This window comes from Leucoraja erinacea, chromosome 29, assembly GCF_028641065.1.
Source record: "Leucoraja erinacea ecotype New England chromosome 29, Leri_hhj_1, whole genome shotgun sequence".
In the NCBI taxonomy this organism is placed as follows: domain Eukaryota; kingdom Metazoa; phylum Chordata; class Chondrichthyes; order Rajiformes; family Rajidae; genus Leucoraja; species Leucoraja erinaceus.
The window spans coordinates 24,615,368-24,643,158 of record NC_073405.1 but is presented as its reverse complement, the minus strand read 5'-3'; the positions used below and the strand labels follow the sequence as shown (position 1 = coordinate 24,643,158).

General features: G+C 44.4%; 1 protein-coding gene across 1 annotated transcript in view; it reads left to right on the top strand.

Annotated features, from left to right (window-relative positions):
- Nucleotides 1–27,791, top strand: part of LOC129711335 (transducin-like enhancer protein 4) — a 196,676-nt gene that overhangs the window by 15,975 nt on the left and 152,910 nt on the right. The window contains exons 3-4 of the mRNA XM_055658924.1: nt 6,636–6,699; nt 23,438–23,482. Coding sequence (XP_055514899.1) covers nt 6,636–6,699; nt 23,438–23,482 — 109 coding nt within the window. The remainder of the gene's footprint in view (nt 1–6,635; nt 6,700–23,437; nt 23,483–27,791) is intronic.

Below are 27,791 nucleotides of genomic sequence, written 5' to 3'. Positions count from 1 at the left end.
AGGGCAGTGTGCAAAAGGCTGCCCGTGTTTTGTGTTCGGTTAAAGCACAGACTGTGATGTGCCATGTTTTTCAAAGGCATGTGTTGGTAATTAGAAGTGTTTTGTGGGGGATCGGTCACCCTATTATTCAATCAATCTTGAATTTGACGTCTAAGCAAAGTTGAGAAATGCCGGGTAAAAATGGCACTGATTTTTAGCAGTCTATTGAAAAGCCAAGTATAAATGTCTGAGCTAAGGATGCTGAACATTTGCCCCAGCAGATGTTCTCTGCTTTAATGTGGAGCAGCAGGAAGTGGCATATGCCCTGTGTTAACAGCTTTCCTCTTTAGGAAGCATTGCCAGCGAATACAGCGATAGCCCAGGCTATCGAGGGAACATCAGCGGATGTAATTAAGGACAGTTAATTAGTTCCCAGCTACATTTGAGGTGGCGGACTAGATATATGTTGGGGAATATGGAGGAGATGGTGCAGAAGAGGCATTTTAGTTTAGTTTGGAAATACAGCACACAAACAGGCTCTTCGGCTCACCGAGCCCCACGCTGCCCAGTGATCGTTGCACACTAACACTATCCTACGCGCAATAGGGACAATTTACAATTTTACCAGCCAAATTAGCCGACTCACCTGTACGTCTTTGGAGTATGGGATGAAACTGGAGCTTCCCGGGGAAAACCCACGCAAGTCACGGGGAGAACGTACAAATTCCGTAAAGAAAGCACCCGTAGTCATGATTGAACTGGGGTTTCTGGCGCTGAAAGGCTGCGGCTCCACAGCTGCGCCACTGTGCTGCCTCTAACGACATGTACATTGGTTGATCAAGCACCGAATCTCATGAAGTCTAAAACTTGAGGGTTTGGGTTTTGAGAGTGAGTACATTTGAAAAGAGGGACCCACCCGGTGGTCAACGTTTTCATGTAGGATGGGAATATAACGAGCTCGCTGAGGAAGTGTTTAAAAGGTGTATGGTTAGGAAAGTTTTTGCGGGTTATATTGGTTAGGCAACTTGGTGAGCCTGGGGGATTTATGCTAAAGGCCTTGTTTCTGTGTTGTATAGCGTTATGACTTGCATTGCTACAAGCATTTCAAAGGCACCTGATTCCTAGGAGGAATGGGTTTTATTTAACTTGTTTTCCAAATTTTTTTAATTCAATTTGTTTACTTTTGTCAGTCAGATTTCCTCCATCTTTCCCTGTCCTTCCATCAATTCATCTGTTCTTTGAAGCTAATGTGCTTGGACATGTACATTGATAGGAAAGGTTTAGAGGGATATTGGCCAAACGTGGGCAAAGAGGACTAGCTTAGAAGGGGCATCCTGTTCGGCATGGATGTGTTAGGCTGAAGGGCCCAACTCTGTGCCTTCCTTACTCCCATTAATTAGGCCCACTTTGTTACTTCTGCTGCCTGTTCTGTTCATACCACTGGAATCTGGCCTGTGTCCATCATTGTTCTACATAGCCTAACAGCAGCCCCAAACACTCAAAATCCCTGCTCTAGTCCTTTCTCACAACTGCCTCTCCAGCTTCAAACGTGCTCTTGACTCCCTCTGCTAAATGGTGTTTGCAGAAGAAATGTCTTCATGCATGGTCACACATACATGTGCTTTCTGTCACGCACAATGCCTTGTCCTTGTGATGAAAATATTGCAATCAGGGGACCTTGCACAGATGTGACATGAACCCTTGAAATGAGCTTTTGAACATCTCTGAGGACTCGAATGGTCTCCAGAATTTTTTTTTCTCTTCCAAACTTCATTTTTATTCAGGAGACACGGGGGGAAGGTCAGGGTGTTATCCCAGCCAAAGTTTACTTAGTCCAGAGAAGCAGCATAGAAATGGGCCCTTCAACCCACTAAATTCACACCCACCCTTGATCACCCATTCTTGCCAGTTCTGTCTTGGGGGGGGGAAGAAGGGGTTTAGGAAACGGCTCTACCAGCTGCCCCACTGCTCTGCCATCCCAATTGTTTCATCAATATTCAAAAAATAATGTTTTTTCCAGCGGCTTCAAATATCATTGTAATATGCACATGCAGTGAGGTCCAGGCACAATCGCAGTCTACAGCAGCATCAGACTTTAAAAGAGAACTCTAGATTATAACCACATAATTCCAAGGCAACGGGAAGAGGGGGGGGGGGGGGGGGGGGGGAAACAGAAAAAGACAACAGCACAAAACGACAATGAGAAAACAAGTCCATGGCAGTGCAAGAGGTGCTCTGTGGTGATCTGTTTCTGAGATAGGATTAAGGTTGTGCAGATCACTACAAGAACCTGATGGTTGGAGGTAGCTGGCTGTTCTTGACCCTGGTGGTGTGGGACTTTGGGCATCTGCATGGTAGCGCAAAGTGGCTGTTTGCTGGATGGTGGGGATCCTTGAAGCTGGATGCCACTTTTCGTGAGGCAGCACATCGTGTGGATACTTTCAGTGGTGCCGAGGGCTGTTCCTGTAATGGGCCAGGCTGAGTCCACCCTTCTGTGTAATCGCTTGTGTTCCTGTGCATCGGAGTTCCCATACCAGGCCATGAGGCAACCCGTCGGGCAACCTTCCACAATGGATCTGTGGTGATTTTTTTTTCTCTGTGGTAAACTACTTTGTACAATTTTCCCATGTTACATCTGTAATTAGATTTCTAAAAAAGTATTTGCTGTAGTGCAATTTTGAACATGAAGGGGAGCATGGAAAACAAAGTCTTTCTTTAACCATGAGCTTACTAAGAAACTGGATGAAGGGCAAAGATCTCATTGCTCTGAGATTTGTGGAATTGTACACATTGATACCAATTTCCTAATTTGAGATCAAATTTTGTTTCTGGGCAGGGAGATATGGGAGGAGATATCAAGAACCTTTAATGAATGGTCTTTCAACTAATTCCTTTTACGTATGAAGGGTCCCATAGCTCCACCATCTCCTGAAGATCACTTTAAGGTGACAGGGACAAAGTTGAAGGGAGATGTGCGAGTCGGGTTTTTTCACGAAGAGGGTGGTGAGTGCTTGAACTGTTCTGCTGGAGATGGTGGTTGAAGCAGATGCATTTGTGGCGTTTAAAGGACTTTTGGCTAGCATTGGGATAGCTGGGAATGAAGGAATATGGCTTGTGTACAGGATGGTAAGCGATGGTCTTGGCTTTGTGGTTTTTGACACAGATATTGTGGGCCGAAGGGCCTGTTTTTGTGTCATGCTATGTTCCATAACACATAGAGACTATTATCTGTGGTTTATCAGGAAATGTTTCTTCCACCCCAGTGTATTGAGTTAACTCCAGGAGGCAGCTTTTCTCTCCGAGGGGGGGGTGGTAAGAGGATATGGAGAGTGATAGAGGTTAATAAGGATCAAGAACAAGTAACATTAAGCCTGTAGGAAGGTGAGACATTTCCCAACAACTTGGGACCAAAAGAAAGAAGGGAACAGGATTTTAGTATGTAATTCTTTTGTAACCTCAGGAGATTCAGATGCTCTATGCAGCCAATAAAGTGCTTTTGAAGTGTGTTCCCTGCTGTAATTCAGGAAATGCAGCAGCCAAATAGTCAATGATCAAGTTAGAATGTCAAAAGGAAAGAAGCGTTTTGGATGAATTATTTAGAAGTTGAATTGATGAAGGGGGAAGTTGAGATCAGTGATCTTTCAGGTACTAATAAAACTTGCCAAACAAGCAGGATTAGGGCGAAGACAACTTGTTTGGGCCTTCTGCAGTTACATAGCATTGGTAGCTCGCTTTCATGCAGCCGAGCCTGTCCCGGGGCATCTGGATTTATTCATGCTAAACTTTAAAGGATTTGTATAAAATCACAAAACACTTGGCTAAGTGAGGTAAGCCACAGAGCTGGCTGACTGTAAATTGTAAATCGTTATGTAACACAGGCACAGTTTTGTTTGTTTACTCTTGTGGATCATTACTGGTTCCAGGCTTGGTCTCGGCATCTCCGATGGGTCATTTTCCCAGTTGTGGAAATTGGAGTATTTTTCCCTCTCTCCAACTTGACCTCTCTTCCATTCCCAAAACTATTCCCGTTGCAGCAGTGTTTAAGAAGGAACTGCAGATGCTGGAAAATTGAAGGTAGACAGAAAATGCTGGAGAAACTCAGCGGGTGAGGCAGCATCTATGGAGCGAAGGAAATAGGCCGAAACCCTTCTGCTTTCTGGTTAAAGCCTCGGGAGTAGGTCTTGGATCCACACCATCTTCCAGTGTCTTGGCAAGAGATGAATCTTGACTGGGATTAAATGAAAGGAAGTGAACCAGGATAGAATACTAATCATTCTCAGCATATTTGAACAGAGTGTATTGAAAGACACTAAATTCGTTCAGGCCCTTCCCCGGGGCCAGCTCTTTCAAGAGGACTGTGCTGTACGTGACTAACTGGTACTGTCGGTGACCTCTCGGGTGTCATTGCAATGGCCTATCTTCAGGTGGTGGGTGAGAGGAAGGCATGGATGACTTGTACTCTGAAGAAGGGTATTGACCCAAAACATCACCTGCTCCTTTTCTCCAGAGATGCTGACTGTCCCGCTGAGTTACTCCAGCGTTTTGTGTCTATCTGCAGTCGCTTGGCATCCACTTGACTGAATTGAGCCTTTGGGGTTGTTACAGAATCCTCTCTTGGCATCCCCGATAGCCTTGCGAGATCCAAAGTTGTAAGGATTGTGGCCTGTGATCTATAAAATCCAGATGTCCCTTTAAAACTGTGCATGATCAATGGCTGTGTTTGTCACTTAAAGAGATTGGGAAAGAAGAGGTATTGATACTGGTGTATTATTGTCAGGTGTACCAAGATTGAGTGAAATGCTTTGTTTGCATGCTATTCAGTCAAAGGTAGGCACAAATGGCTGGAGTAACTCGGCGGGTCAAACAGCATCTCTGGAGAAAAGGAATAGGTGACATTTCGAGTTGAGACCCTTCCCCCCAGTCCGAAGAAGGAAGGGTCTTGATCCGAAATGTCATCTATTCCTTTTGTCCAGCGATGCTGTCAGACCCACTGAGTTACTCCAGCCTTTTGTGTCTATCTTGAGTTTAAACCAGCATCTGCTGTTCCTTCCTACATATTATCTCTGCTATCCAGTCAAATGGTAATATTATCGTGTACAATCAAGCCTGACATGGGTACAGCAGGTAGTGTGTAGAGAACAATAGTGTTAGAGTATAGTGTTACAGCGTAATAGCATTACAGTTAGAGGGAGTGCATTCTCATTTGAGCTGAATTTTTGGTAAATGTGAACCTAGATGTTACTGAGTTGTATTTTGAAGCAAATAATAATAAATTATTGTGACTGGCCTCTAATTCATTTCTTGTGAAGTGCTGGGGGTGGGGTAGAATGGACAGGTATGTCTCACAATGGTTGCAGTATTACTGGGGCCACAGAAACTCAGCGGGCGAGGCAGCATCTATGGAGCGAAGGAAATGGGCAACGTTTCGGGTCGAGATCCTTCGCTCCATAGATGCTGCCTCACCCGCTGAGTTTCTCCAGCATTTTTGTCTACCTTCGATTTTCCAGCATCTGCAGTTCCTTCTTAAACAGCATGCTGTCTAATGTGCTGTTTTAGCCATGGTCGTCATATTCTGCTGCAGTAGGAAAAATAACTTTATTAAACAATGAATTGGGTATCGCACTGGAGATTTGGCAGTGTTGTTCATCTTGTGGTAGTTACTCAAGAGTGACTGCTCCCACTGCGGCCTTATGCGTTCTGAGGTGGCTGAATGTCTCCCTCTACCACTGATTTTGGCAAGTGATCACCAGTAGAGCTGGGTGGATAGTCAGTGAGAAGATCTGCTGTCTGTTTGACTGTGAATTTAGTGCCAGCTTTATAGCATTGAGAAGCTAAATTCAAACTTAAATGTATTGCCCAATTATGTTTCACTAATGTGCGTCTTAAATTAAATGATCAATTTCTCGTTACCTTTCAAAAATGAATGATTTGCCTATTCTGTAGCATTCTTATAACCCGAAACCTTTGCATCTAAAGAAATACTTTGGAAGCGTGGTCGTTGTTTTATAGAAAACCAAGTCGCCAATTTCTACACAAGTTCCCACAAGCAATTAGAACTAATCATTTGTTCATAATGGAGACGGAAGGAACAGAAGATGCTGGTTTACGGGGGGGGGGGGGGGGGGAAAAGAAACCAAGTGCTGGTGTAACTCGGCAGGTCAGGCAGCATCTCTGGGGAACATGGATAGATGAAGGTAGACACTTCAGTCTGAAGAAGGGTCTCGACCCGAAATGTCACCCATTTCTTCTCTCCAGAGATGCTGCCTGTCCTGCTGAGTTAGTTACTCCAGCATTTTTTGTGTACCTTAGATTTAAACCAGCATCTGCAGTTCTTTCCTACACATGGATAGATGATCTTTTGGGTTGGGATCCTCTTTCGGCTCGATGACTCATTTACTCCAACACTTGGTGTCTTCATTTGTTTATAATGTTGGAGGACAGTAAAATACTGGCCGCAGTGTATTTGTAGCGGGACTATGCTATACACCAACACGTGTCCTGATTTCGGCTGGCAATGCCAATGAGAAGTCTGCCACCGGGAGCTGCTTCCGTCGCTGCTTGTCACCCTGTTATGCAGGGGGTTTTATTGCGGGCCTGTGCATTTCTCCCTTAGCTTCGTGTAAAGACACTAAAGCTGTTTTCCCTTCAAATTGCAGCCTCAAGCTGGAATGCGAGAAGCTGGCCAGCGAAAAGACAGAAATGCAACGGCATTACGTCATGGTATGTACTCAAGTATGTATGCCAATAACATCCATTATGGGTTCCAACGTACAGTGGGTGTGGGGTGGGGAGGGATTCTGTTCAATGTAACTGTTTGTGCATCTTGCTTTTCTTTTCAGTCTCTCCCCCATTGTCGTCTGTGCCTTGTAAACTCCCAGAGACTGTATTTTGTTTGGGTCATCTGGGGTTTAAGTGTGGCCAGCCTCCAGTTACTGCATTTACTCAGGGGTGGGTGTTAAATTGCCAGCCGGCAGCAGGTAATACTATGCATCACTGCACATTGGAGGAAATCCTGTTGGTTCATACAAAGTCTGAGGCAAACCACAACTGTAACAAAATCTTTCTTTTCCCCATTTTAAATGTTTATTGAGTTAAATTTGGTTGATTAAACAATTACGTAGTTCACTTTACTAGGTAAATATACAGAGCTGTCAGTATATCTTACCCATGGCACCCTGAGCTCAAAGGCAGGAAGACTCTTAGGTTGGCACTGTGGTTAGAATGCGAAACCCTGGTGAGGCCAAAGAGGGAATGATGTTGATAGATTGTAGCCAGATGGTTGCATGGGAAGAACAGAAGAGAAGGAATTTTCCTGGTTGGTTTTGGGAGGAGAGGTGTTGTGGACATTGAATGCCAGTCTTGCTAATCTGATTTTTCCCCTTGAAGTCGCTGATCTGAATGCTGAATTTTGGCTAGAAAGAAAAGCTTAATTTAGTTTACTGTCAAGTGTCCCAAGATACAGTGAAAAGCTTGTTGCCTGCTAACCAGTCAAGGGAAAGACTACACATGATTGTAGTTGGGCCATCCAGTGCACAGATACATGATGAAGGGAATAATGTTTAGTGCAAGATAAAGTCTGAGTAAAGATAGTGCAAGGGTGTCCAGTGAGGTAGATAGTCGCTCGGGACTGGGATGAATGACTCGGTTGGCTGATGATAGCTGGGAGGAAACTGTCCCTGAGTCTGTTGGTATGCATTTGCACATTTCTGTACCTCTTCTCTGATGGCAGAGGGAGCGGCTGGGGTGAGGCTATTCCTTGATTTTGCTGGTGGCCTTGCTGAGGCAGCGTGGAGTGTAAATGGTGCATTGGTCTTGGAGTGGATGAAAATGTCGTCTTGGTGCGTTCTAGCAGTTCTGTCAGAAATGGAGCTTTAGTTTGAGCTATCTAATCTTTTCCTGTTTGTGCTCCAAACTATGTCACTGGGTGCCAGATGAACCACTTCAAAAAGAAGCAGCCAAAAATAACTCTTCATTCTGTGAAGTATCCTTTTTAGTGTTTCGAGTCCAACGCCAGGCAATATGACACTAGCCTCAGTGTTATCCACGCAGAATGAATAGGACTCTTGTTTAGAGCGACTTTAGCTTGAAGTGATACAGGCTGAGATGGACAATCAGTCACCAGACAGAAACATTCTGTTCCAGTGGACAGCAAGGGTTTGGGAGATTTGGCTTTAAGCAGGAATTTGTTCTTTTGTTCTTAACTGGGTTCATATTCATTGAAGCCCCAAGGCAACGTGTTGGGGAGCAGGAGGGATCTGGACGTGCACATGCATGTTGCATGCAAGTGTTCTCATGGGAGTGGCATTTTAAGTTTAACTTTAACTTTAATTTAATTTATACTTTCACCAGGTTTGAGCGGCGGGGACAGCCCAGAGACCAAGCTCACAGAACTGTTGAATCTTGGCGCCTGAGACCCAGGTTCAATCCTGACCTCGGGTGCCATCTGTGGGGAGTTTGCATATTCTCCCTGTGATCGCATGGGTGTTCTGGTTTTCTCCCACATCCCAAAGGCAGGCAACAAATGGTTGGGACTGGAGTGTAGCTGGAGTTGTCTTGTATTGGTGGTTGAGGGTCAGTGGAGAAATGTGGGACGAGGTGGGGGTTGACTCTGTTCAACATCGTGATAGAGCTGTACAGAAATGTGCCCTTCATCCCGCCAATAGATAGATGCAAAATGCTGGAGTAACTCAGCGGGACAGGCGGCATCTCTGGAGTGGAAAGCACCCGAAACATCACTTATTCCTTTGCTTCAGAGATGCTGCCTGTCTTGCTGAGTTACTCCATGATTTTGTATCTTTCTTCGGTTTAAACCAGCATCTGCAGTTCCTTCTTACATGTTCCATAGAAACGTAGAAAATAGGTGCAGGAGTAGGCCATTCGGCCCTTCGAGCCTGCACCGCCATTCAATATGATCATGGCTGATCATCCAACCCAGTATCCTGTACCTCCCTTCTCTCCATACCCCCTGATCCCTTTAGCCACAAGGGCCACATCTAACTCCCTCTTAATTATTGAGGGGGCAAGAATTATATGAGATTGTTACGTGGATTGGTGTAACAACACATGAGTTGTTGTAAAGCTTCAGTTGTTGTTGCTCATATTGTAAAGCTCCTTCACAGGTGCTCTCCCCTATATCTACACTAAAATGCCTTCCCTACTGCACCTTGTAAAGGTGCACTCCCCTAATTCACCATTTACAGATGCCCTCCTAATTCACCATTTAAAGGTGCCCTCCCCTAAATCCCCTTCCCATTTACATGCCCTACCATAAATCCACATTTACAGGTGCCCTTCCCTAACCCCCCCCACCCCTATTTCTAGGCACCCTCCTCTATATGTAGCCAACCAGTATGTAGCTCAGTCTAGCTAGCTACCTAGCTATCCAGTATGTTGCTCAGTCTAGCTATCTATCTAGCTATCCAAGTATGTAGCTTAATCTAGTTAGCTACCTAGCTACCCAGTATGCACCCTCCTCTTTATGTAGCCATCTAGCTAGCTATCCAGTATGTAGTACATTGTGTTAATTGTATGTAGTTCATGTTCATCCCACCTTGTGCATGCTGGCCAAGTTGGCATATTGGGCTAGTCCCATTTGTTTGCATTTGGCCCATAGCCCTCCTTCCTTATTCATATCTGTCTAAATGTCATCTTGGCATTCCATACCTGACTAAAGGTTCCATGAAGGTGGCCTCTTGGAATGGAAACCTGTTTGGGCATGTACCAAACACGATCTCCATACAGGTCAACTTCTAGCCTTGTTTTGGCCTTCCAGTTAAAAGTGACTAGGCATAGAAACCCTGGCTGATATATTTTTGTTTGTAGGCAATTTTCCCCACCACTTCTTGCAGAGAGGTAGAAGGATCATTTTCCTAGAAAATCGCCCATATCAATCTATGTTTCTGTCAGGAAATGACCATTGGAAAGAGATTTATATTGAAAAAGAATCCCAACCTGAAACATCACCTATCCATGTTCTCCAGAAAGTCTGTGATCCGCTGAATTACTCCAACATTTTTAAAAACATTTTGTAAAGACATCATCAGGAGTTCCTTGTGTCTCTAAATTTACTTTTTTCACAAATCTCATGTATTTATTCCAGGATTTTCGTTAATGATGTAAGATTGCAGGAAGGGTGTATTTTCACTACCCAAATTGCCGTAAAATAGGATCGCCGGTCCATTGACCCAGCACGGATGTAGATTTGCCTCTGCCCAATCCCTTTACTACTGTAAGCTGCCTCGATTGACTTCTTGTGCCAGAAGGAACTGTAGATGCTGGTTTACACTGAAGATGGACACGGAATGTTGGAATAACTCAGTGGGTCAGGCAGCATCTCTGGAGAAAAGGAATAGGTGACGTTTCGAGTCGGGACCCAAATTGTCACCTATCCCTTTTCACCAGAGATGCTGCCCATCCCGCTGAGTTGCTCCAGCATTCTGTGTCTATCTTCGATTGACTTCTTACTCTGAACGTTTTTGGGATGGTAAAGGTTTGACCTTACACCGAGTAGAATCCAAGAGGTGCACCCGGATAAATGTCAATGGTAAAAAGGAAATCGGCCACAATTTAATCAGAAGGTGGTTCAGACAGGAAGGGAATCTAATGTCCTGCTGTTCTGTGTATGGTACCTGTGGCTGTGTAATGGGCTAGGATAGAGCACATAATGTGGGTGGCCGCGTTTAGAAGTTATGAATTCCAGGTCATAGTTGGGGTCTCTTGTCTGAATCTTTGGGCGCAGACGGTTAGAAATGTTGCAGTACAGACTAAATAGCAAGGGCTCGAGCATTACAACAGCACTGGATCGAGCCATCAAGCCATCAGGTCTGTGTCATTGATTTTCTTCCCACGAGACCTCTAATCATTCTCCTGTTGATTTGCCGTACTCTTTATAGTCCTGTTTCCTAAGCAACTATCGATATTCCCTTTTTTTAAAAATCCATTAAATTTTGAATTCTAGACATCCTCTGTGTGCAGAATTCTTTATAACCTCTCCTTTAGCTCTCTGGTGAATGAAGAGGCACGGACTGGACCGCCTCTGTGGAGGGAATGGACAGTCTGAAGAAGGTTCCCCACCAAAATGGCGCCTGTCCATTCCTTTCACATATTCTGCCTGATTTGCTTTTTTTTTGCATGTTTACAGTTAAGACTAGAATTTGATATTTTTTACTCGACCATCCGTTCAATCTTTAATACACTGCCAAACCACACTTCATTGTTCTTCCTCTCTTATCCATCAAAATCTTGCCACAGTTCATTTCCCCATTCTTCCAACGTATTTTGCTTTGCATTTTTCTGCCTATCTTCTTCCCGTTTCAATTTTATCAGTCATTTTTTTTGTTGTCTTGAAGAGAGACAATTATTAATTATTTTATCTTTCTGGCATCAGAAATGCATTACAATATTGTTCCTGCAATTCTTTGTCTAGCTATTTTGTTGTTTTTGTTTTTAAAGAGCAATTCCAATACAGAACATATTATATTATGAGTCTCAAAAGCTGTGCTGTAATCTTGGGCTGTGCATTGAAGAGTACAAATAAGATGTTTAAATTCCGTTTTAAGGTCCTATAAGAGATAGGAGTAGAATTAGGCCATTCGGCCCAACAAGTCTACTCCACCTTTCAATCCTGGCTGATCTATCTCTCCTTCCTAACCCCATACTCATGCCTTTTCCCCATAACCCCTGACACCTGTACTAATCAATTTTATTAAGTAAATCTGTAATAGAAAGATTATGTTGGTAACCTTAACGATGGAAACAACATTCAATTTGGAGGATCTTCCTTTGGACTCAAATAGTCCTGATCCAAAACATCACAATAGACAATAGGTGCAGGAGCAGGCCATTTGGCCCTTCGAGCCTGCACCGCCATTCAATGTGATCATGGCTGATCATCCCCAATCAGTACCCCGTTCCTGCCTTCTCCCCACATATCTCCCCACATATCCATTATTTCCCGAGTTACTGCCTGACCTGCTGAATTACTCCAGCAATTTGTGCCTTTTTTTTGTAAACCAATATCTGCAATTCCTTGCATCCACAAACCAGAATTGAAGGTACACAAATAAATAAAGATGCTGGAAATCTTAAATAAAACAGGATAAAAAATTGTTTACTATTGAATTCAGTGCCAATTCAATTCTAGAAATGGAGTGGCACACCGGTGGTGTTGCTGCCTTACAGCGCTATAGGCCTGGGTTCAATCCAGACCACAGGTGCTGTTTGTACAGAGCCTGCATGTTCTCCCTGTGACCATGTGGGTTTCCTCCTGGTGCTCTATTTTCCTCTCGTATCCCAAAGGTGTATGGGTTTGTAGGTTAACAGTCCTCTGTGAAATGCCCCTGTTGTCTAGGGCGTGGAGTGGATACTAAACTCTTTTGGAAAAGAAATCTGCCATGCGGCCCTACAAACAAACCTAGACTTGCATTAATGTGGCCGGCACTTAACCAGAAGTTCAAATGTAACAAGAAGCCATCAAAAACTAGGGAGTAGTTTCACCACATGAACTAGAATGTTTTAAGAGCAAATTTTCTCGAGGGTAATTGAGAGAAGGGCAATAAAGGCCAATGTGCTGAACGAAAAACAGCGTTATGTGACAAATACATGCTTCCTTGTCATTCTGGATTCGAAAAGTTGGCCGTGAGTCTTTAAACTCCACGTGGCATGGCATTTTGATCTTTTTTACCAAGTACAATTTTTTGAATGTATAGAAACCTTTCTGTATCACGTTCATCCGCTTATCAATTGGTTAGTTTAGAGATGTAGCGTGGAAAGGGGCACTTCGGCCCGCTTTGGCCGCAAAGACCAGCGATCCCAGCACATTAACACTATCCTCTACGCGCACGCACGCACATTTTACACGTACTAAGCCAATTAACCTGTACATACAAACCTGTATGTCTTTGGAATGTCTGAAGATCTCGGAGAAAACCCGGGGAGAACGTACAAACTCCATTCAGACAGCACCCAGAGTTGGGATCTCTGGCACACCTGTAAGTGCTGTAAGGCAGCAACTCTACCAGTGCACCACCGTGCCACCTCCAATTGCCTTTTGGTTAATTCAGGAATTCCCTTAATGTTGAAATGCTTCTTGCCATTAGAACATGACTAACTGTGGTTAACTCCCAAGTGCTTGATAATTGTTATTGTTTTATAAACGCTGCCCTGGCCAACATTCCACCCCCAGCAGTCGGGCCCAAGGACAGATTAAATGGTCATTTTTTTTCCATGACCGTGAAACATTACTTTGAACAAAATAACCAGCCTCATCTATCCATTGTACACCATAGCAACGCCACAGATGCCACTTGTGTGAAGTGGCTTGGCCATGCTTCAGCAGGAAAAGCATTGATATTTAGTAAAGCTGGTAGTAATCTGATTTCTAAGGGACGCAATTGGGTTGGGAAAATTGTAACTGAATGGTAGGCCACGCTCAATGGGTTCGATGCCTGCTCCGAATAATCAATGTTAGCAGAAGCACTGGGATTAAAGCCATTTCCATAGATTAGGATGACCGAACTCTATGCACCTTTTAACTGGCGTATATTTCCAACTTTGCAACTACTTAGTAGCAGTTGAAGTAAAGACGCTGTTGTCATAGTCATTGAGTGATACTGTGTGAAAACAGGCCCTTCGGCCCAACTTGCCAGCATATCCCAGCTACGCTAGCCCCACCTGCCTGTCTGTCCAAACCTGTCCTATCCATGTACCTGTCTAACTGTTTCTTAAATGTTGGGATAGTCCCTGCCTCAACTACTTCCTCTGGCACCTTGTTCCATACACCCACCACCCTTTTGTGTGAAAAAGGTTGCCCCTCAGATTCCTATTGGATCATTTCCCCTTCACCTTAAACTTGTGTCCTCTGTCGTAGGGTAGCAAGGCATCAAGATGTGTTTGATTTCACATCTGTTTTTGTGAAGACTAGCTAACCACTAGTGGTGAGGCCATTGTTCTCCTTGGCTTCTCGTTCAGCCTGTGATGTCTCCCTCGTCTTGGAAGTGGCGTTGTGTTCTGCAGCGTCACCCAGCCCGAGCTCTCGATTGCATTGGGCGGGGAATCCCACAGGAAATGCCTCCTCAATGTTGAGGCGGACTAATGATTATTAAGCAAAAAAATATGCTGTGGTCGAACATGAAACCTAAATGGGGCACAGCGTGTTCTTGCCACAGGAGACGTATAATGAGAGACTGACCTCATGACTGTGGTTGGGTTCCTATTTAACTGAATCTGTCTCCTTAACTAAGCAAGCAAACAGTTCCAGAGCTGTGGCCTGGCATTCGGTTTTGTTTCTCGCATGACTGAGACCAGCTTGTGAGCTGGTTTAAAGTTGCTTGGTGACTGACTCCTCACCTCAGTGTCCCACACGTCCACTGGTGATCCCACAATAAGGCGGCGAGGTGCTGACACTGGCGGAAACGGCTGAATGGGTCAAGGGTGCAACGGCAAGTAGTGGAAGGAAATGTTAACAGGGGAGAGAGGTGAGAGGCAGGTTGCAGAGCGATGGGCTGAATGGCCCCATCACATGCGATAAAATTCAATTCTTCTTGGAGGTGTGTCTTCAAGATACAGTGTGAACAGAACCAGTTCCACCGTCCTCCTGATTAAATGTATGTCTCGTTGCCACGTTCCCCTCCATTCACAATGTGCCATTCTACATTACCTTGACCATGGTCCCCTTTAATCTGTGTTTTCACACCTCACCCTTCCATTTCTCCAAGTCTCCGTCTCCCCTGACTCTCAGTCGAAAGAAGGATCTTGACCCGAAACGTCACCCATTCCTTTTCTCCAAATATGCTGCCTGGCCCGCTGAGTTACTCCAGCATATGTGTCTATCTTTGGTGTAAACCAGCATTTGCAGTTCTTTCCTACACACAGAAACAGGCCCTTCAACCCACGCCGATCAAAATGCCCCATCCACACTCATCCCAATTGACCCATATCCCTCAAAACATTTTTTATCCATGTACCTGTCCAAATGTCATTTAAACTCTGTTGTGGTACCTGCATCAACTATTTCTTCTGACAAAATGCGTAGGAAGGAATTGAGGATGCTGGTTTTTATCGAAGACAGACATACAGAATGTTGAGGTAACTCAGCGGGTCAGGCAGCATCTCTGAAGAAAAGGAATAGGTGACGTTTCGGGTCTGAAGAAGGGTCTCGACCCGAAACGTCACCTGTTCCTTTTCTCCAGAGATGCTGCCTGACCCGCTGACTTACCCCAGCATTTTGTGTCGATTTCTTACGATGGTTCATTCCATATACCCACCACCCTCTGTGTGGGGAGGGAAACAAAAGGTGCCGCTCTGGTTCATATCAAAGCTTTTCCCTGGGGTTGAGCTTGCAACAGAAATGGAGGCATCACCTTCATCACCTGCCACAATCATGAGTGCAGTAGCTGCAGGTTTAATGGCAGGACAATGGGACTGTGGAAGCAGCTTTCACAACTTTGTGGCATCAAAGAAGAAGATTTATGTTTCATTTCCTCCCTGCAACTGGAATATTGTTGCAGAAATATTGTCATCATCTGGGCCTGATTATTTAAAGGAGTGGAATTAATTTAAGCACAGATCATCTGGGCTTGAAGAGGCTTTGCCAGTCTCAACAGTAACCCTACTTCTTAATTCATCACATTCTCAAAGCTGGTTTCCAATGATGCGATCAGCATTTGGCGTGAATAAAAGCTGGGGCCTCTGTGGCTTGGGAGTTTGTAGAACCACAGACAGTGCCCTCCATAATGTTTGGGACAAAGACCCGTCATTTATTTATTTGCCTCTGTACTCCACCATTTGAGATTTGTAATAGAAAAAAATCACATGTGGATAAAGTGCACATTGTCAGATTTTAATAAAGGCCATTTTTATACATTTTGGTTTCACCATGTAGAAATTACAGCTGTGTTTATACATTGTCTCCCCCCCCTCCCCCCCCATTTCAGGGCACCATTATGTTTGCGACACATGGCTTCAACGGTGTGTTTAATTGCCTCCATGCAGGGAAAAGAGAGCTCAAATTGTGGAGTACAGAGGCAAAGAAATAAATGATGGGTCTTTGTCCCAAGCATTATGCAGGGCACTGTACTTGATGTAGATGATCATGGGTTTGATTCCCGATTGATGCTGATCTAGTTGATTTCAATGGAGGCACTAATGAGTCACTTGTTGTTAATAACAAAGGAGAATTAAAATAAAAATCTCATCAAAGAGATGTCATGCTGAGGCTTTATAATGCACTGGTCAGATCACGTTTGGAATATTGTGAGCAGTTTTGGGCGCCAGATCTGCTGGTGTTGGTCCAGGGGTGGTTTACGAGAATCATCCCGGGGATGACTGGGTTAACATATGAAAACTGTTTTTGAAGGCTCTGGCCCTGTACCTGCTGGAGTTTGGAAGGATGAGGGGAGACGTCATTGGAGCTTACCGAATAGTGAAAGGCCTGGATAGAATGGATGTGGAGTGGATGTTATCACTAGTGGGAGAGTCTAGAACCAGAGGGATTGCCCTCAGAATGAATGGGCGTACCTTTAGAACGGAGACGAGGAGGAATTTATTTAGTCGGAGGGTGGCGAATTTATTGCCACAGGTGGCTATGGAGGCCAAGTCATTGGATATTTTTGGGGTAGAGATTGATAGATTCTTGATTATCAGTGTCAGAGTTTATGGGGAGAAGGCAAGAGGGAAAGATAGATCAGCCATGATTGAATGGGGGAATGGACTTGAAGGGCCGAATGGCCTACTTCTGCTCCTGACATGAAGTTACTGACTTATGAAGATTCAAACGTTGCCTTCCTTGGTTATTTCCCAGCGCCTTCGTGTGAATGCTTGCCTTGTTCCTCGAGCCCATTATCACTAATGGTTTGCATCTCGTATCATTGACCTAAATAAATTGCCACGGAACGCAGCTCCTGGCGTGACTGCAGCCTCGCGTCTTCAATCGCGTCCTCCTGGCTCCCTGCTCACATCCCTCTGTATGTTGGTGACAATGGGCCTCTGTCTCTGTCACATGAAGCCTCTCTCAGTCATCAGCCTTCTCTCTGTGATGACTCATCCGTGTCATGTTTGTCATCTCCCAGTCCCCTCGGCATCTGTCTGCAATGTTGAAGGTTCTTTATCTTTACAAATTGGCGCTGGCTTCATTGCCGCCATTGTCCTGAGGCTTAAACCCTTGGGAGATTTCTAAAGATTAGGGGCAGGATAGACAGCACAAAATATCACTGTCTTTGATTCCCCCCCCCCCCCCCCCCCCCCGGTAATAGTTCAAAGTATTGAGATCAGGAGGGGGAAAAAAGCATTGGGGCAACACAGTGAAGCAGCTGGTAGAGCTGCTGTCTCGCGCCACCAGAGACCCATGTTCGATCCTGACCACGGGTGCTAGCTTTGCACGTTGTCCCTGCTACCATGCGGGTTTGCTCCAGTCTCCTCCCACATTCCAAAGACACACGGGTTTATAGGTCTATTGACCTCTAAATTACCCCTTGCATGTAGGGAGCGTGTAGGAAAGTGGAATAGCATAGAACTAGTGTGAACAGGAGATTGATGGTCAGCATGGAGTTGGTGGGCCGAAGGGCCTGCTTTCCACGTTGCATCTTTCAATCAATTCAATCAAAACAGTGGCCTTCCTGCAATTCCTTTAACATATTATTTGACTCTGCTAGCTTTAGTAGCAGTTAAAGGAAGGTTCACTTGGTTAATATGTGGGACAAGGAAAGGTTGGATCTATAATCAGTGAAGTTTATAAGAACAAGAGGTGATCTTGCTGAAAATTTTGAGGAAACAAAATAAATTTGTTTCCTCATCTCTCCTGTGCCATCCAATAAGATCATGCTCACCTTTTACCTCTGCACCACTTCCTTGTCCCTATTCCCTGTTCATTTTGCATCCTTAACCTCTTTGACAGCCTCCTCTCCTCCTGTCAAGCCCGATAATAATGCTGCTTATTTCAGTAAGATCTGTACCTCTTGTTATCAGCTCCTACAGGGCTAGTTTAGATCATTTGACCTCCTTAGTTTAGTTTGGTTTATTGTCGCATGTACAGAGGTGCAGTGAAAAGCTTTCATTGCGTGCCAACCAGTCAGTAGAAAAACCATACGTGATTATCATTGAGCCATCCGCAGCATACAGGTGCATGATAAAGGGAATAATGTTTACTACAAGATAAAGGCCCGTGGTAAAGATAATCTGAGTTTCTCCAGTGTGATCAAGAGTAGGTCGGGACTGCTCTCTCACTGTTGTTGGGGGATTCAGTTGCCTGATAACAGCTGGGAAGAAACTGTCCCTGAATTTGTAGATGTGCATTTTCACATTTCTGTACCTCTTGCCTGATGGGAGAGGGGAGAAGAGGGTGTGACTGGGGCTTATCGTTGATTATGCTGGTGGCTTCACCGAGGCAGCACGAAGTGTGCATGGAGTCAATGGTAGGGAGGTTGTTTGTGCACTGGTCTGGGTTGCGTCCACAATTCTCTGCAATTATTTGTGGTCTTGGATGGAGCTGTTCCCAAACCATGCTGTGATGCATCCAGATAAAATGCTTTCAACGGCAGATCTGTAGAAGTTGGTGAGGATTGTTGGGGACATGCCGAACTTCTTAAGCCTTCTAAGGAAGTAAAGGTGTTGGTGTTCCTTCTTGGCCATTGCTTTGAAAATGGCCTTAGGCCAATTGCTTGAATTCGGTAACCAACCTTTTTGATTTTTTGACACACTCCCTTTGAAGATGTATTATTCCATGGATAAGGTTAGATTTTACACAATTCCGCCGATGTCTCGAGGGCCTATATAATGTTTTTGCTTTTGTGTTCTAATCTGCCTGCAATAAGGCCAGCATTCCATCTCCCTTCACATTGCTTATAGTGATGTGTGTAAAAGGCCACCACCTATCCATGTTCTCCAGGGATGCTGCCTGACCTTCTGAGTTACTCCAGCATTTTGTGTCTTCCCTTGGTAAACCAGCATCTGCTGTTCCTTGTTCCAACTTCAACAGCATGGAAACGGGCCTTTCGGCCCAACTTTCCCACACTGACCAGCATGTCCCAACTACCCTGGTGCCACTTACCTGCATATGGCCCATATCCCTCCAAACCCGTCCTATCCATGTCCCCGTCCAAATGTTTCTTAAACATTGCAATAGTACATGCCTCAACTACTTCCTCCAGCATCCTTTGTGTGAAAAAGTGACCCCACAGATTCTTATTTAATCTTTTACCCCCTCACCTTGAACCTACAGTGCCGTGATTTTATACACCTCTGTAAGATTACCCCTCGTCATTCAAGGAATAGAGTCCGAGCCTGCTCAACCTCTCCCGAATCCCGAGGGCCTCTTTCTGCACAGTATCTCTAAGCTGAATGAAACTTCATCTGCTCACCCAGCAAAAAAAAATAAATAAATACATTCCAGGTCCTTGGTCCACACTGGTGTCCTGGAGTACCCTTGAAAATGTCCTCTAGAGTAGCTCGAAGAAAGTATGAGGCCAAATAGGGGCAGTCAATAAATGCTGCCTTGCAAATCTCTTGGAAAAAGTCCAGGTAAAGAAATCAGTTCCCCTTGCCGTTGAAATTGAGCTGGTGTTAGGAATATCAGAACAAAGCCTAACACTTACTTCAAGCCAAAGAAACGTTCTCGACTATAGTATAATAACTGGGAAAAAATTAATATTAAAATTTTGGAAAGGCCCTATAACCCCCACAATTAAAACATGGATTATGGAAATGTCAGAGACCTTGCATTTGGAAAGAACTAGACTTGTCTTAATGGACAAACAAGAACTTTTTGTCAGAATATGGTCTCCATTTATTGACTATTTGAAGGGGTGGAATGGTTCGGCACGAAAACTGACAAGCTCGAACTCGGGATTAGATGAAAAGTTATACTTAATAATTTGCAAACCTATCTCTAATGTATTATTGGTAAATTATTCCATTCTTCTTTATCATGCTTTTTTCTCTCTTTATTATTTTCTATCTATTAAAAAAAATGGAAGCAGAGATTAAATAACTGATCATATTAGCAATGTATGAGTGATATACATGAAATGTTCTTATGTACTTGCTTCTAATAAAAAAAAGAAATGAATTGAGCTGGTGTTGTAAACGAACAAGCTGGCCTCCACCTAATGCTGGCAGCAAACTCTCCACCCACCTTGCTCTTGGCAAGGGTTCTCCAGGTATACTTGGGCAATGCCTCGTCTCAGTGTGATGTAGAGCTCTGTGAGCAATTTTGGACCCTATACCTGAAGGTGTGCTGGCTCTAGAGAGGGTCCAGAGGAGGTTTACCAGAATGATCCCAGGACTGAGCGGGTTAACATATGAGCGTTTGACAGCACTTGGCCTCTGCTCGCTGGAGTTTAGAAGGATGAAGTGGATGACAACATCATTGAAACTTTCTGAATAGTGAAAGGCCTGGATAGAGTGGTCATGGAGAGGATGTTCCCACCAATGGGCGAGTCTAGGACCAGAGGTCATAGCTTCAGCGTTATAGGACGAGTCCTTTAGGAAGGAGATGAGGGCAAGATTTTTAGTCCGAGGGTAGTGAATCTGTGGAATTCATTGCCAGTGAAGGCTGCGGTGGTCAAGTCAATGGATATTTTTAAAGCAGAGATAGATCCTTGATTAGTATGGGTGTCGGGGGTTACGGGGAGAAGGCAGGAGAATGGGGTTAGGATGGTGAGATAGATCAATCATGATTGAATGGAGGAGTAGACTTGATGGGCCGATTGACCTGCTCCTGTCACTTACGAATTTATGAAGTCTAGTTGCCCGTCTGTCATGTGCTGCTCTGTCTTCAGGCAGGCCTCAAATCCTTATCTACCCACGCCATTCTGTCATATGTCTGCAACAATACCATGTCATCAGGAAGAAGATGTTATGATTTATTCTCTTTGACAAGTCTGACTTTTATTTGTCAGCACAACATGCCACCAGGCGCTTGTTGCAACTAGTCATGTGTGCCCTTGACCCGCACGTATGCCTTTGATAGCTTTGAAATGTTACAAAAAGCAAAACCGTTTAAAAGTTGGCACTGTTCCTTAGAGGTGACGCCTCCAAAAACGAACACCTCTTTCGTCATCCAGTGACTTCCAGAATTATTCTAAGACACTGATCACCATTTATTGAGAGATTGCACCCACCTCTCCCATGAGTTCATTCCCATAAATCTGGACAGGGCACCTTGTTGGCAATTATTAATGCTTCAACTGTGCTTTCCCACAGATTTAAGAAAGAATTATTCACAGGATGTGATACTTATTGATGCAATCCTTGGAATGGCTGCCTCTGCCTTTCCAGGTTGCAGTCAGCGCAGTATTATAGGACCAGAAGACACAGTAGCAGAATGAGGCCATTTAGCCCATCAAGGGGCGGCACGGTGGCGTAGCGGTAGAGCTGCTGCCTCACAGGGCCAGAGACCCAGGTTCGATCCTGATTATGGGTGATGTCTGTTCTGAGGTTGTACATTCTCCCCGTGACCTGCGTAGGTTTTCTCACAGATCTTCGGTTTCCTCCCACACTCCAAAGAAGTACAGGATTGTAGGTTAATTGGCTTAGTGTAAATGTAAATAAAAATTGTCCCTAGTGTATATGTGTTAATGTATATAGTGTTAATGTGTTGGAATCACTGGTTGGTGCGGACTCAGTTGGCCAAAGGGCCTGTTTCCACACCAGAATTAAGAGGTGCTCCAAATGTTCGTTAGTTGGACACCTCCAGTCTGCTGCAAACAGTCACTGGGAAATGAAATGGCATTCTCTTTACTGTATATAATAGTGGCAGTGGGGGTTAGCATCACTCCTGAGGGGTGTGGTTGGAGCACAACAAGGGCAAAGACTCACCGAATAGTGAGAGGCCTGGATAGAGTGGATGTGAAGAGGATGGCTCCACTAATGGGAGAGTCTAGGACCAGAGGTCATCGCCTCAGAATCAAAGGGCGTTCCTTTATGAAAGAGATAAGGAGGAGTTTCTTTATTCAGAGAATTGACCTCCACTGCCTTCTGAGGCAGAGAATTCCACAGATTCACACAGTCCTCTTCAGTTTCTCTTCAGCATATAAAAGGCATGCTCAATTGGGTTCAGATCGGGTGATTGACTTGTCCACTCACGAATAGACCATTTTTTAGCTTTGAAAAACTCCTTTGTTTCTTTAACAGTTTAGGCAGAGGATGGTGAATCTGTGGAATTCATTGCCACAGAAGGCTATTGAGGCCAAGTCAATGGGTATTTTTAAGGCAGAGATAGATAGATTCATGATTAGTACAGATGTCAGGGGTTATGGGGAGAAGGCAGGAGAATGGGGTTGAGTGAGAGAGATAGATCAGCCATGATTGAATGGCAGAATAGACTTGATGGGCCGAATTACCTAATTCTGCTCCCATCACTTATGAACTTCAGAATAAAAATGGATGACAAAAGGGATCTCCGAACGTGGAAATGTTAGAAGAAAGCAACAGTAGATTCATGGAGAATAAGATGTGGTTTTAAGCCCCGCTGGCCTGTTTTGGCATTCAGAAGATCATTCTTGACTTAGCATCTATTGCCCATCCATCCTTTGCTTCAGGGCTAAGATGAGAATTGATAGGAGATGGGTGGATCTGGAGTGGCACATTGGCCAGATTGGGTATGGTTCAGTAATCACCTTCCCTGTGGGGCTATAGGGAAGCAGTTGGGCATGAAGACAATTGATTCATTTAACATCACTGAGCCTGTCATTTTATTCTGCTGTGTTGGGATTCAACCTCCATTTGTGAATGGGTGGGTGCTAGGTGTCCCCGGACACAACAATCACCCACTTCATGGTCCCTTTCAAGACCGTCATGGCGTTGCTTCCTTCAACAAACAAGCTCCTTGCTGTATTTGAAGCTCTCCCTGTGGGATTCCTGCCAACAGGTAGAAATAACCTCCTGGCTTTGTCTTAATGGATGAATGGTCCCAGTCCCCGAGTGCTGACCCATTAACCACTAACCTCTGGAAAGCCTCATTTTTCCTCCAATGTGGATCCCTATCCCGGCACATTGTTGACGTAAGCCGGCCCACTTTTTGTGTTCAGGTCACTGAACCATCCCACCGCAACTAGAGAGCTGCTATCAGCCTCATCTTGCACAAACTCCCTTTATCCTTGTTTCCCTTGTTATTCCCTGTATCATTTATCTGCATGCTGTGGATGGCTTGATTGTAATCATGCATTTGTCTTTCTGCTGACTGATTAGCAGGCAACAGAAGCTTTTAACTGTACCCCGGTGCATGTGACGATAAACTAAACTCGCTTTCGTGATTTAGTGGTGGAATGGAAGCTTGATGAATACCGACTATTTAATAGATGCATATGTTGTCTGAGGAGTAGTGGAATGAGATTCAAATACTGCTCAGAATGGTTGTACTGAAATAGCTAGTTTCTGCACTCTCAATTTTATAAAGCCGTTTTTCTCTCTGCCAATCTTCAGATTCCCGGTTGTAATTCTGTCTCTTCCCCTTTTGTTTTCCCAGTACTATGAAATGTCCTATGGATTGAACATTGAAATGCATAAACAGGTAAGCCCATTCCTCCGAGTGTTTTGATGGTTGAACGGTCCCATTAATCACTGTTACTGCTTCTTCCCTTTTGTCGAGTGACAGGAATGTTTCCCAATCTCCACACTGCAGTCACGGTCTGCACTGTGCCTCTGTGTTCCACGATCGTACATCTCCAGTTGCTGGAGGCAGGTACCTCGCAGGGAGAGCTGCAGGTACAGCAAAAATCTCATTGAAGGAAGCTAGGCCGGGGCGGACTAGAAAGGGACTATGAAGTGGGTGTTAGCAACCCCGAGGTCACCTAGCATCCACCCATTCACTAAGCTCATCAACAGAGGTGATTTGTGAAAGGAAGCCCTTAGATGCGAAGCAGATAGAGATTCTTAAGATAAACGCAAAGTGCTGGCCGCACCTGCAGAAGGAATGCACAGATTCCGTTTCAGGGTGGGGACCCTTCTTCAAGTTGAGGGGGTCCAGACCCGAAATGTCACCGGTCACTTCCCTCCAAAGATGCTGTCTGAGCCGCTGAGTTCTTCTGGCAATTTGTGTGTTTTGATCAAGATTCCAGCACCTGCAGTTCCTCGTCTCCAGAGATTCTTCAGAGACGTTGCGGATGTACCAATAGACCAGCAATTCTTCATCAGGAGGTTTTGCAGAAGGGAGACCAGCCTAGCCCATCATGTCTGTCATTTCTGAAGGAAACCCATCTGCGTAGCATTGATTTTTTTATTTGCTCCATAGTCACCTCTCTTCTTATTTAAACAAAATGTTATCAGTTTACTTTGGATTTTAATCGACAATGCCATTTAAAAAATGAAAGAATTAACAAACATCCACGTGTAAATGGATCTTTGGAATGGAAAATAAATAAGATAACTGAACGTTTGATATGGTTGTGCTGGCAGTACAGGTCTTAAGGTGCCTGATCGTCACCAAAATCAATGACTTTAATAGGACAAAGGTAGACAAAAATGCTGGAGAAACTCAGCGGGTGCAGCAGCATCTATGGAGCAAAGAAAATAGTCAACGTTTCGGGGTGAAACGTTGTCTATTTCCTTCGCTCCATAGATGCTGCTGCACCCACTGAGTTTCTCCAGCATTTTTGTCTACCTTCAATTTTCCAGCATCTGAAGTTCCTTCTTAAACACTTTAATAGGACACTTGAGTACGTTGTTTCGGAAGTGTAAAACACTAGGGACAATTTACAAATTTAGCCATAGCCAATTCACCTGCAAACCTGTGCGTCTTTAGAGTGTGGGAGGAAACCTGAGCTCCCGGGGTAAACCTACGCAGGTTAAGGGAGACCGTACAAATTCCGTAAAGACAGCGCCCATAGTCCGGCTCGAACCTGGGACTCTGGCACTGTATGGGGCAGCAACTCTACCACTGTGCCACCCTTGTGCTATAATGCCAGGATAAGCACTTGACCTAAGACCACCAAGCCCAATGCCAAAATAGTATCTAAACAGTGCACACTTAGGACAATGCTCTAGGACAATAACTAACTTCATATTCAATAAAAAGCCACCTTCAAGTTAATAAACACACAAGCTGAATGTTTAACTAAGAAACACAATCCCAATGCCATGTGAGAATCTAAAATGACTTTACATGGTTTAACTGTGGGACAAGCATGCAGATGCCAGTATATCATTGGGGTTATCAAGTGGGCACTTCCCATCACTGCTCTTTTGTCGAGTTAGGCCCCTGACATCTCGGGAAGGCTCAACAGTTAGTATAATTGGCCTTTTTAATTTCCGAAACAGGCCAACTGATAGCCATGTAATAGAAAGTTAAACTGTTTCCAGGGAATAATCCAAACTAGTCTTCCCACCTTTGACTCCATCTTCACTTCACACTGCCTCGGAAAAGCAGCCAACATAACCAAAGATGACCTCGCATTCCTCGTCCTCCCTGCTCCCGTCTCCAGCAGAAGGGACAGAAGCTTGAAAACACACCACCAGACTCTGAAACGGCTTCTTCCCCTCTGTTATCAGGCTTCTGAATGGCACTTCCATAAGATACGTAAAAAGTTGGAGCAACTCAGCGGGTCACAGGGAATCTAGAGAAAAGGAATAGGTGACGTTTTGGGTCGAGACTCTTCTTCAGCTAGAGTATTGTCCTATTAATCTCTATCCCAGGGGTGGGGAACCTTTTCATGTTGGAACGCTGCATTAAGTTAGCTGTAATCTAATAAGGCCGCATCCAAGAAACTTCAATTAGATAAACTCAAAATGTACATTATTTTGTTAAAATAGCCCTCATGACTTACTAATATTTTAATTGTGGCCGTCAGTCGGGGAGGATTATTTTGTTGAAGCTTCGTTTACTCTCTGGTATTTTAAATACGTTCATTTTAAGATTAATATAAAAATAATAAAAGACAAAGAAAAACATATTAATAAAAGGTAGACAAAAAGGCTGGAGAAACTCAGCGGGTGAGGCAGCATCTATGGAGCGAAGGAAATAGGCGACGTTTCAGGTTGAGACCCTTCTTCAGGTCTGAAGAAGGGTCTCGACCCAAAACGTCGCCTATTTCCTTCGCTCTATTGATGCTGCCTCACCCGCTGAGTTTCTCCAGCATTTTTTTCTACCTTTGATTTTCCAGCATCTGCAGTTCCTTCTTAAATAAAAATAAAAGGATTTGTTCTACAAAATTTTGATTCATTCAAAAGGCCGCACTTAATGGCCTAGAAGGCCGCAGGTTCCCCAACCCCTGCTCTACCCCATTGCAGTCATTGGACTTTGTTTATGAACTGGAGTGCTGCAATGCCGAGAATTATATTCTACATTCTGTATCTGTTTTCCCTTTGCTCCATCTACTGTAGTTTGATTTGATTGTAGTCATGCACAGTATTATCTGATCTATTTGGAAAGCGTGCAAAACAAAGCTCTTCACCGTATCCCAGCACAAGTAACAATAATACACCTCAACCTAATCCACATGTTGCCCAATACAGGGGGCTGAACGTGCGAATGTTTTATTGGTTTAAGTTGTGTCATACAATGTTATCAGTGATGATCTTGTTGACTTGTTTGTGTGAGGTGCAGGGAGACTGAGTCTATCAGGTCAATATCTCTGCGTACGCCTTCTGCCATGCCTCTTCATTGAGTTTCTATCAGCCTGTGTCCTCCTTGCAATGTGCTTATCTAACGGCCATTTCAATCCATTTCTAATTGCGGCTGTGAGATTCTCTTTCATCTGTAAGTAAGTGTCCTGAACACATGTGTGGGAAGGAACCTCAGATGCTGGTTTAAACTGAAGATAGACACAAAAAGCTGGAGTAATTCAGTGGAACAGGCAGCCTCTCTGGAGAGAAGGAATGGGTGATGTTCTGGGTCGAGATGCTTCTTCAGACTGGAGTCGGGGAAAGGGAAACGAGAGATATCGACGTTAATGTAGAGAGATATAGAATAAATGAATAAAAGATATGCAAAAACATAACGATGATAAAGGAAACAGGCCATTGTTAGCTGTTTGCTAGGTGAGAACGAGAAGCTGGTGTGACTTGGGTGGGGGAGGGATGGAGAGAGAGGGAATGCAGGGGTTACTTGAAGTAAGAGAAATTAATATTCATACCACTAGGTGCAAACTGCCCAAGTGAAATATGAGATACTATTCCAACTATTTGAACACCTGTTTGGTTTATTGGTAACCATCTTGTATCAATAGTCCCTACTCTGGAATTTCTGGTGCTAGTTCATTATAAATTATGCCTCGTGCGACCTCCAGATTTCAGGGCCAAGCGGGCTTCATTTGTGGCAGGCCCTGTGTGATCCTGGTCTTTTCTCGCCTGCAGCTTCCGCCCCCCCCCCACACACATCCTACTTTCAGACTTCTTCTTGCGTATGGCGTGCTCAGCCTAAAGTTGTAGACACTAAAACACGACATCTATTTGTTTGTGCATGTCGGGTTGATTGCATTAGTCGAAACATGGTGGAGCACGTGAAGGTTGCAATCTCCCACCCCACTTTCAGACTGAAGAAGAGTCCTGACCCAAAGTAGCTCAGTTTTAAAAAAACAACTTGAGCACATTTGTACTTCCTGAAGTTGGCTCACCATTTAATGATCTCATAGCTGATCAGTATTTCAAGTTTGAAGAAGGGTCTCTACCCGAAACGTCATCCATTGCATTTTTGTGTCTATCTTCGGTGTAAACCGGCATCTGCGGTTCCTTCCTGCGCATGCTGTCTGACCCACTGATTTACTCCAACACTTTGTGTCTATCTTTGGCATGAACCAGCATCAGCAGTTCCTTGTTTCTTTATACTCCCCTGTTATTTTGCTGCTTGGTTTTGACTGGGTGGGCTGGATGGGGAAACGGCGTAT